General features: G+C 39.0%; 1 protein-coding gene across 1 annotated transcript; it reads left to right on the top strand.

Moving 5' to 3' along the window:
* The first annotated feature begins 5,251 nt into the window (after positions 1-5,251).
* On the top strand, positions 5,252-10,779 carry LOC139477806 (methyltransferase-like protein 27). Its single transcript, XM_071260221.1, has 5 exons — positions 5,252-5,359; positions 6,362-6,490; positions 6,699-6,837; positions 9,666-9,758; positions 10,532-10,779. Exons 1-5 carry the CDS (start codon positions 5,252-5,254, stop codon positions 10,777-10,779), a joined length of 717 nt encoding a protein of 238 aa, XP_071116322.1.
* Positions 10,780-11,024: the final 245 nt, after the last annotated feature.

The raw sequence follows: 11,024 nt of genomic DNA on the forward strand, positions 1-11,024 counted from the left end.
AATTTGCAATGCAAATACATAATAATTGTTCCTATGGAATTCAACTACACCCAGAAGAAAAACAATTGTTTTTACTTTTGTTTGCAGACGATATTGCACTAATTTCAAGTACTATTAAAGGTCTACAGTCTCAAATTTATGAGTTAGAAAAGTATTGTGATGAATGGAAATTGAATGTAAATAAAAATAAAACAAAAAATGTTGTATTTAAAAACGGCTGTAATTTATCAAAATATGAAAAATGGTACTATAAAGGTAACCAATTGGAGATAACAAGTTTTTATAAATATTTAGGAGTGTATTTTACTAACCGTCTTTCATGGACATATCATGTAAGCCAAGCATCCTTACAAGCTCATAGGTATTCATTGGTATACAATGAAATGCATGTGGTCTAAACTTTGATTACAATACACTTTCCAAAATTTTTGAAGTAAAAATAAGTCCAATTTTATTGTATGGTGCAGAGATTTGGGGACTCTCAAAAGTAGATGCTATAGAAAAGATTCACTTGTATGCATGTAAGAAATATTTAGGTGTAAAAGTTAATACACCCGGGGTTATGGTTTATGGTGATTGTGGTCGCTATCCACTGTATATTTTTGCATATATTAAAGCTATCAAATATTGGTTAAGAATTTTAAATATGCCTTTGTATAGATTTCCAAAAAGAGTGTTATAATATGTTATTGTTGTTTGATTCAAATGGTAAAAGAAACTGGGCAACCGGTGTTAGAGAACTCTTATTTGAATCTGGCTTTGGTAATGTTTGGTATGATCAACGGGTCAATAATACTGCTGAGTTTATCCAGTCACTGAAACAAAGACTAAAAGATATTTATTTACAATCATGGATTGTTTCATTAGCATTATAAAAAACACACACTTTTATTATAAACATTTTAAATCTTACATTTATAGAGAATGCTATCTCGTTGATATAACCATACCAAAATATAAAAAAGCATTGGCACGGTTTCGTTGCATGTCGCATGATCTACATATTGAAACAGGCAGATATATAAATACTCCACGAGAACAAAGAAAATGTAACATGTGTAACTTCAATGAAATAGAAGACGAGTATCACTTCCTTATCATATGTCCTTTATATTTAGAACTAAGAATAACATATTTACAAAAATACTAATACAGTGAACCAAACATATGTAAATTTATAAGTTTATTAAAACGTGAGAGAACAGAGATTGTAAAGAATTTATCGATGTTTATTTACCATGATTTTGCCCATAGAAATGAAATTGTTAACTGTTAATCAAATACTATGTATGCCAGAATAAAATGAGCACATTTATGGTTGTCATGATGTATATATGTGGGAGATAATTTATTTCAATTTGATGTGCTATTGTAATGATTAATTATGTTGAATTGTATTATGTACTGAAGGCCTGTGGCTTCTTGAGTACCAAACAAAGATTGATTGATAGAGTTTCACTACTTGTTTGAGTGTCCACACATAAAAACTGATCGTCAGCGCTATCTTAAAAAGTACTATAATGTCAAGTCTAATTATCATAAACTTTAACAACTATTTACTACTCCTAAAGTCTCAGTGCTAAGAAACCTCATCAGATTTGTCTCCTGTATACTTAATAAGATATAGTGTATGCTCATACTCATAATCATGCGAGTATCCTCTGTTATCAAATGACGTCCATGCATTTATGTCGATGTACCACTGTGAGTGGTAAGTTATGGAATAAACTATGTCTATGTCTATGTCTATGACAGCAGTATCATACAATACCAGCTTTCTCTTCTGAACCTCGGATGCTGCATATTAGGTGGGACGTCACACCTGGACGGCCGACCCGTGGCAATTCATAAGTGTCGATAACGTCTCTGAAGAGATGCTATTGTGTTTTGATGAACATTAAAAACATATTACCTTTAGCCACCCCACCCCCAACTCCACGCTCAATCCCCCCGATGGATACTGCCTCCGTAAAAAAACCAGCGTCTGACGGGTGGTTCAATACCAAGCCGCGTCTTACCAACAGACACTAAAATATGGTTGCTGTTGTGTTCAAGTTATATCACGGCGTGTCAGCTTAATGTGGGAGGAAAGCCCGAAGTGATGCAGGTCTCAGACGTTTACCACTTTGGTGAAACCCACGAGCACGGGTATGGTGCTGACAAACCTAGAAACATAATCAGGGTGAACCGGGATTCGAACCCACAATCATAGTTCTCTGGCGTACCTAGGGGCGCAACTCTGCACAGCTAATCGCGCCTCCTTAGACGACTGGGCCACCCCTGCCCCGAAAATGCCATGACGTGAATAGAACCTTCAAACTCGCATATCATGGTTAGTTTTGTAACCCACTGTTTTCCCACTTAGTCATCGAGACAGGTGATGAAAACCTGTTCAGTTTTACATGTCATGACTCCAGTTGGTCCATGCTGCTCTTGTGTTTTCTCTCGCAAGCTTTGGCCCAAGGGACGCAACTCTGTACAGTTATTAAAGGGAAAGAAAGTCAATATAGCAACTTTGCAGAATTTGATAATTTAGGGAATATTTAATCACCAAAGCTTGACCAAAATTAAATTTTGAAAAACGTGCGTAAAACAGACGATAAAAAACGACAGGAGAATTCAACCCCCGGTGTTTGTCGTGATTCGCAATTTCAACGACCATGACGATCGGGCCGTCGCCCATTCTGCCTACCTCTGCCTCGGAATTTGTTATACATTACGCCTATTTCCTGTCTACTCAGCGTTCTATTTACAGTGTCCACTACTTATGAGTGAGTGAGTATTGTTTTACGTCGCTTTTTGCAATATTCCAGAGATATCACGGCGGGGGACACCAGAAATGGGCTTCACACATTGTACCCATGTCGGGAATCGAACCCGGATCTTCGGCGTGACAAGCGAACGCTTAAACCACTAGGCTACCCGACTGCCCCTCCACTACTTATGAGACCTGAGTACCAACACTGAAGATGCCTGAACGCGTCAAACATATCAGACAATAGAAACAGTTGTCGCCTTTAGGCCACGACCCTAAATAGGTTTCTTTTGGAACCCGATTACGGAGCGGCTTTGCAGGTTTTTTACTTGGGACATTAAAAAAATTAATACTTTCTTCGAACATTGGGAGTTCTTCTCACTCGGAAATTGACCAATCGTATAAAAAATGTTATATTCACAACAAAATCGCAGTCATGTTTTTCAATTTATAAGCCCTTGAGGGGGATAAAACAAGACCTGGTCGACTCGGAGTCCGTATACTGTGTCTGAGTTGGGGTAACTGTATTAAATTGCGGAATGGTACATTTTACCTCTGTGTGCTTGAAATACACAACCCGCATAAACGTCGCGAATTTACAAGTTCGAAGCAAAACGTATCAGAACAAGCTACCAAAGCATAACAGAATAATAACTATAATCTATGCCAAGGAAGGAAACTACATTTGTTAACTGGATGTCAACTGTGCCTTTTTGAGACTGCGGTTGTACCAATTCTTCTGCATGGTAGCGAAATATGGGGATTTGACAATCTTTCTATCACAGAAGTATAAGCGACAAAACGGTTTCCATATTCATAAAAAAGGTTATTGTACGATTCCGATTATATCGTTAGCATGTATTTTTGAATCACTATCAAATAGATGTTCGCAAAAAGGTGAGTGTATCCATCCCCACCTGTGGCACCCGTCACAAACACACGCAAAGGCAAGCCAATTGTTCACCTAAAAAAACACACGAGCACATATGCTACGAATCAAAATTTGGGTTTGCATCCAAAATCATTCTCGCCACTGATGCGTCAAATTTGGAAAGGTCCTCCACATATCTACCATAAAACGTTCAGAAGGTTTTACTGAGGCCTTGAATGTTGTAAACGTGCTCAAACAACTTCTGAGCACGAGTCGCATGACGCTCTTTGAAATCTTGGTAGAAAGTAGCATGATCGATTGTTCATCAAAAGTTCTGAAATGTAGACACCAAGGGCTAGAACTGCAGGGACATTGCTCGACATAAAGGGAAATTTGACTATTGGAAAGTTGAAGTGATCTAAGTTTATTATATTAGGTTTAAATGATTTAAAGTTTAGATTTTAATGATTTCGGTTTAAATTTAATAGGAACATGGATAACATGCATGAAACGAATGTTTCACGAACTCGACCTGTCACATATTAATACACCCGTGAAGATCCGGGTTAGAATAAGCCTTCAGCAACCCATGCTTGCCTTAAAAGTCGACATTGCTCAGATCGATGTTCATTATGTCCATCACTGTGTTGTCGTCATATAGCTCGTAGCTCGTATTTTGCCGAGTGTGGCGTTAAACAACAAACAAATCTTTATAAAACATATTTAAAAAATAAATTTCTACTTACAACTAACAATTCTTTTTGGAAAATTACTTAATTGTGTGACAGAGTAAATACACGTATGACCAAATATAATACACATTTAGTTTTACGTTTCAAACACATAACTCGTTAATTAACTAAACTACATTTCACATTTACAAATTCATGGCGCAGAGTTTTCAAAATTTCAACCTCCAATATTTGCCTAATGAGTATAGGCTTGTCGGGAAGGAGTGCTTCGCGGCACTTGCGGGCCCTATTCATATACTTGCCATAACTATTTTGCCTTTCACGGCCTCTGGAATATGTTTCGGCAGATACTGGAGATGGATTATTATCTAGGTAAAATGTGCTGTTATTTTTGCACCAATAGCGGATTATTTCGTATTTGATATGATAATACATGGATACCATACTTGGTTAATATATGAATGCTTACTTATTTTCAAGAGATATTAGATTGGTTCGATGCACACACAAACATACTGGTGTGTTGTGTTAACCGATGCTCATGAACACATCACATGTGACGTCATAGATCCATGACACGAGATGCACCATTTGTCTCATGCAGGATTATCGTGTACAGTTTGGTTGACACGTGCAGCATATCGTGATAAGAGTAGAGACACCCTGTAGTAACACTTGACTGATTGTTCGTTTGGTCATTGATTGGTACACATCTCTTTTTAACGTACATACTTATCTATATGTTTCTATGGTTCACGTTTCTTTTGGTGGTGAATATATTAACGTATTTTTTTCTCCGTCACGTGGATACAACGTCTGCCCGAGAGCAGAAGGTCGGTGGTTCTTGAACACTTTTATTCACCTTGAAGGTGGAATGGAATTAAAATGTTTTTTCTTTTTAAACGTAGCATTACACCTATTAACACCCGAGGAATGGCTGAAGCAAACAGCATCGCATTCTGTGACTTTGACAAGCGTGAGACCATGACTTCAGTTGAGGTCGCTGATGTCTTCAACAAGGTTGCCAACTCTTACGACGAGGTAAGGGAGCGAATAACCGCATCTCCGAAACAACACACCAGCGTTACTAATATTCAATGTAAGGAATACCAAACATCGGAAGAACAATTCGTGTTCCTTGGAGGAAATGGTGGATTATAGCATAACCCTTGTGTCTTTCTCTGTATTTTAACTAACTGAATTGTTAAGGAATATTCTGTTGTTTTCTCTTTTACTTTATTTGATGAAGCAAAACATGACCGACAATGCGATTTGAACCTGCAAATTCTATACCACACACAACTGCGAGATCTTTCGTTCTCACGGTATTTGCCTTTCGATACGTTCAAATCTTTGGTTGTGTTTTTTGTGACATCTGAGTCTGAGTATACTGCGTCGGCAACTGTTGCTATTTTTCGACACAGCGGCCAAGGCAGTAAAACCAACCTTTGGTGTTTACTTGTGCGAAACGTTTAAAAAGCATATATTTTCAATCAAAATATATTGCATATTAAATGATAGTGTTTGGAAACCCTTCAACTCGGGTAAATATTATATAGGTAATTGATACAATATGCTCGTGATTAAGAATAGGGTATTCTTGCCCCTGGACAAGAATTTCATAACCCGTGCCAAAGACTCTGCTGACTTATTCCACGTCTCAAACAGCGTGTGTGGGTGTGTGTGATTTTTATCTTACACCACGCTCAGAAGTATTGCAGCTATAGGACGGCTGCCAGAGACTAATGTTGTGAACAACAATCCACGCCGCTGGGGTACGATGACACGCAAGCCACCAAGCCTGACTACCGGAACCATTTAGTCACTTCTTACTACCAGCATAGGATGCTGGGGATCTACTCTAATTCGGAATTCCCGTGGAGAGTTATCAGAAGGATAAGTTCTTGTTATTGTAACTGAATATAAAAAATGTTCATTAGCCAAATGTTGTTATAAATTTTTAAGTGACAAAATTCTTGAATAATAAAAAATAAATGATAACAAATTGAAGTAGCATATGTAACAAGATACATTTTAATACAGACGTGGCAATCCCGGAATTACAGTGACCATATATACGTGGCGGAGGGGGTAGCTGACTTCTTTCCGGAGAGGAGAGCCGATGTGAGAATCCTTGATGTTGCCGCGGGCACGGGGCTGCTAGCTACACAGGTCAGAAATGGTAGCACGTTTAATTGTCACAGTTGTTGATTCTAATTCGGTTTTCAAGTGGAAAGGTAATTTAGGGATTAAAAATGACCCGGGGCCAAGTTATTTTTCATCCCCCACCTCGCTAGAACACCCTACGATCGATCGAGTCCGTTGTGTCACTGGCTATAAGAAGATATTATGTTATCAACTCTAAACGTTTCTTTTGCAGCTGTGGAAAAAAGACTTCAGGAAAACTGATGGTCTTGATCCTTCGACGGGAATGAAAACGGAAGCAATGAAGAAACACGTGTACACAAATTACTACCTGGAGTTCATGGATGGACACGTCATAGACAATCTGGACACAGGTCATTTTGGATTTCAGAGTTTTGGTTGATATAATCACTTCTCTTTTTTGTGAGATAGCATCGTGTTTTGTTGGTTGGTTGGTTGGTAGAGTTTAACGCCGATTTTACGTAAAGACGAATGCACACCTCTGAATTATTTGTTGGAAATGCAAACACGAGCGAGAATGATATTGCTTTTCCCACCCCCAGTATTGTTATGCGCATGGATAGGATTGGCAAAGTCAAAACAAGGTAATTTGGCCAAGAAGTGTTACTTAGGCCTCAGGTATGCCGATGACGTGACATCATTCAATAACCATCAAATAGCCAATTCCCTTCCCCTGATCTACCCTCCTGGACTGGACATAAAGGAGACGAGTGGGACCACTTGTCTGTTTTATATTTAGATCTATCTATGCCTGAAGATTCAAATTGGCTAAAAACTCTAATTTTCAAATTTGACGAATCAGTGACAAAATTATGCCTGATACATATGTGTGACTTGAACCATATGTCCCTTTGTTTTTTAAGGTGAACAATAGGCTTGCCTTTGCATGTGTTTGTAGAGGGTAACACCTGTAAGGTAGAATGCACTCACTTTTCACGAACACCTGGTATCATGACTATTTGATCGTGATTCATAAACAATTGCTCACGACATGGTTACAACATTCAAGGCCTCAGTAAAACCTTCTGAACGTTTTATGGTAGTCATGTGGAGGACATTTCCAAATTTGACGCATCTGTGACAAGAATGATATCGGATGCAACTCCATATTTTGAGTCGTACCATACTGTGTTTTGTTTTAGGTGAACAATTGGCTTGCCTTTGCATGTGTTTGTGATGGGTGCCACAGGTGGGGATGGATACACACACCTTTTTGCGAACACCTGGTATCATCACTCTTGGATCGTGATTCATAAACAATTGCTCATGACATGGTCAGAATCGTGCATTCGACTCTGCTTTTAACACAGTTTGTCATAAACATGAACAGAGTTTCGTTGCTTTTATTAATGGTTTCAAATCAGTGAAGAACGGAAACCAGGCCGCCATGTTTGAGGCTGTGACAATCATTTGTAATGGTTCAAACTACATCTTGTAAACCCAGTATCGAATATGGTTTAAACTATTCCTCCATTTGCGAGGTTTTGATTTCAGGTTTTACTTAAAAGTAAAATAGTTTGCGGTTTTCTCCTATTTTGGCAACACCTTGTAGTGTTGAAAATCTCACTGTTTGCGCACAACAGTGTTTCAGTAAATCAAGTGATACAAGTCTATTATTTTTAACACTTTGGTGACATGGAAAGTTTCAAAAAGTACACTCGCAATTTAGGTATCTTCAAGTACATGCAGACGTTACTACACACGGTGTAAACTATTTTTATTTGAGGTGAAGCAAAATGGAGTTTTATGTCGTTTTCAAAATTATTTCACTTAGGCCTACATAGCGACGTGCCTGTGTCGTGTGTGCATGTGGCTGCGTATTCTTGTCCTGACTAGTCTGGTCGGTATTGATAAGCTAGCCCACTGAGATACAGTGCCCCAGAGTAACGTGAATACCCCAGACCGACACAGGACAATGACTCCGACGAGCGGACCTGGTTTTGATTTAACTTCCTTTTGTCGACATTCCGCTCGCCGGGTAGACGCTCTATACACGTGACCGCAGATCAATTCAATTTCAATTCCATATTTAGGTTAAGCTTTACAACTTATCGCTATAAAAATAAACTATTGAAACACACAGTTTTGGTTCTTCATACAGACACGTTGTGTCGGGTATTCTATACACGTGACCGCAGATCAATTCAATTACAATTCCATATTTAGGTAAAGCTTTACAACTTATCGCTATAAAAATAAACTATTGAAACACACAGTTTTGGTTCTTCATACAGACACGTTGTGTCGGGTATTTGGTGAAGAATAAGCACATGTTACAAGTTTCTGATTTCGAATTGAGGTGAGGAGAGGTGAAATGGGGTTTAACGTCGCGTCCAAGATTATTGCACTTATATTAGCGACGTGTGTGTTTGTGTGGCTGCTTATACTAGTCCAGACTGATGCCGATTTATAGTGCTAGCTCACTGAGATACCATGCCGCAGTTTAACATGAATACCCCACTCAGACACAGTATACTGACTCCGAGCTGACCAGTCCTTAATGCCGAGCGACAGACAGGGTAACAACAAGTACCATCTTTTAACGTCTGTTGGTATGACGCTCTCCGGGCGGACGCTCTACCACTTGACCACGGAGGCGGTCAATTTCGAATTGAGAATATACATACTTACTTTACATACATCTTAACGTATTTGCATGGTTCAGACAGGTTACTGAATGACATAACTATTTTACATTTTGTAACATTAGTAATTGGACAAGTTGGAATACGACGTAAGATATTTCCATTAAAATGGTCTTTTATAAATGAAATGGTCTTCAGTAACATCAAAACCTTTATTTCTTCAAGTTTATATTGCTAACATATGTGAATGTGGCTGCATGTTGTCTCAGAAGAAAAGGAATGTATATTCTTAAGTCATAATGTATGACATGACAATCAGAAAGGTATTCTTTCAACACACACTTTGATGAAGTGACTTTTATTTCCCATGATTATGCAAATCGTTTAGTATAAGCTTAATATATGGAAAATAACAACTGTCAATAAATTGAATAGACCAGGCGTTAGATTTAGCTAAATATAGTGGACGCTAACTCTTTCATTTATAACAGACTACAGATTAATTAATAGAGGTTTATTGTATTTCAGGGCCAGGAGTCCTACCGTACAGTCTAGTACATTTATTCTATATTCAGTATTCGTCTTCCGTTGCTCAGATAGTTACAGCTGTTTGGTGGTCGCGGCTGCTTTCAATACGGGTTTCCTGCCTTGTGTTTCCCTCCTGGAGATGGTGCGTCTCGTGAAGCCAGGTAACGACACTTGCTATTGAATCTCCGCACTGAAGGAGCGACTGAATGAGTCGTGTGTACAGCTCTAGTAGGTGAGGTGAGGTGAGGTGAGGTGAGGTGAGGTGAGGTGAAATGGGGTTTAACGTCGGGTCAAAGATTATTGCACTTATATAGCGACGTGCATGTACGTGTGTGTGTTTGTGTGGCTGCTTGTACTAGTCCGGACTAATGCCGATTCATAGTGCTTGAACTCTGAGATACCATGCCCAGTTTAACATTAATACCCCGCTCAGATACAGTATACTGACTCCGAGCCGACCAGTCCTTGTTTTAGTCCCTTCATGCCGAGCGCCAGACAGGGTAACAACAAGTACCATCTTTTAACGTCTTTTGGTATGACGCGGCCGGGGAACGAACCCTACAGTTCTAGCACTGAGGAGAGGAGAAGGAGCTAAGTAAGGCAGCTATTATTAAGATATTGATAAATCAACAACTGAACGGATCCTCTTGTTTGTGTGTTTGTTTGTTGTTTAACGCCGCACTCGGCAATGTTCAAGCTATATGACGGCGGTCTGTAAATAATCGAGTCTGGACCAGACAATCCAGTGATTGACATCATGAGCATCGATCCAAGCATTTGGGATCGATGACATGCATCAACCAAGTCATCGAGCCTGACCACCCGATCCCGTTAGTCGCTTTTTACGACAAGCATAGTCACCTTTTACGGCAAGAATGGGTTGCTGAAGACCTATTCTACCCACAGATTGGATGGTGTTAATACTATATTTCAGGTGGTCTGATATGTTTCGGCGTCCCCGACTCCCGTTTCACAGAGGTTAAGGAGTACATCAACAGACTCGCTCCTCTGATGCTGTGGATGGAGCAGGATGGGCTGTGGCAGCTGTTAGACAAGAAGCACTATGATGACTTTTATGATGATGCAAATCCTGGAAACGTCTTTCGATATATGGTACATGCTTCAGATGTTGACGTAGAGAAATATATACACAGGCTTCGTAATTCTCACCTGGAAAAATGAGAGTGAACAGCTGCCATTAGATTGTCTATTGAAGACATTGGTCAGATGGTAATGCCAAATTGAATCCTTCTCTACTGTTCCGAAATATTAGGTTTTGATAATTTAGAAAATGCATTTGAACTTTTTAAAAATAGTAAATGGTCTGAGGAATTCAACACCCAATTTTATGGTTTATGGGGAACTTGGCAGGGAACCACTCTAAATTAAAATATTAAAACGGATGATCTCCTTCTTACGGAAGCCTT

This window comes from Haliotis cracherodii, unplaced genomic scaffold, assembly GCF_022045235.1.
Source record: "Haliotis cracherodii isolate W230 unplaced genomic scaffold, xgHalCrac1.p SCAF_36, whole genome shotgun sequence".
NCBI lineage: Eukaryota > Metazoa > Mollusca > Gastropoda > Lepetellida > Haliotidae > Haliotis > Haliotis cracherodii.

Coding starts and splice junctions, on each gene's coding strand:
- LOC139477806 (XM_071260221.1), top strand. CDS start 5,252: ATGGCTGAAGCAAACAGCATCGCATTCTGTGACTTTGACAAGCGTGAG. Junction 6,491..6,698: donor CGGGGCTGCTAGCTACACAG/GTCAGAAATGGT, acceptor TTTCTTTTGCAG/CTGTGGAAAAAAGACTTCAG. Junction 6,838..9,665: donor CATAGACAATCTGGACACAG/GTCATTTTGGAT, acceptor TCCGTTGCTCAG/ATAGTTACAGCTGTTTGGTG.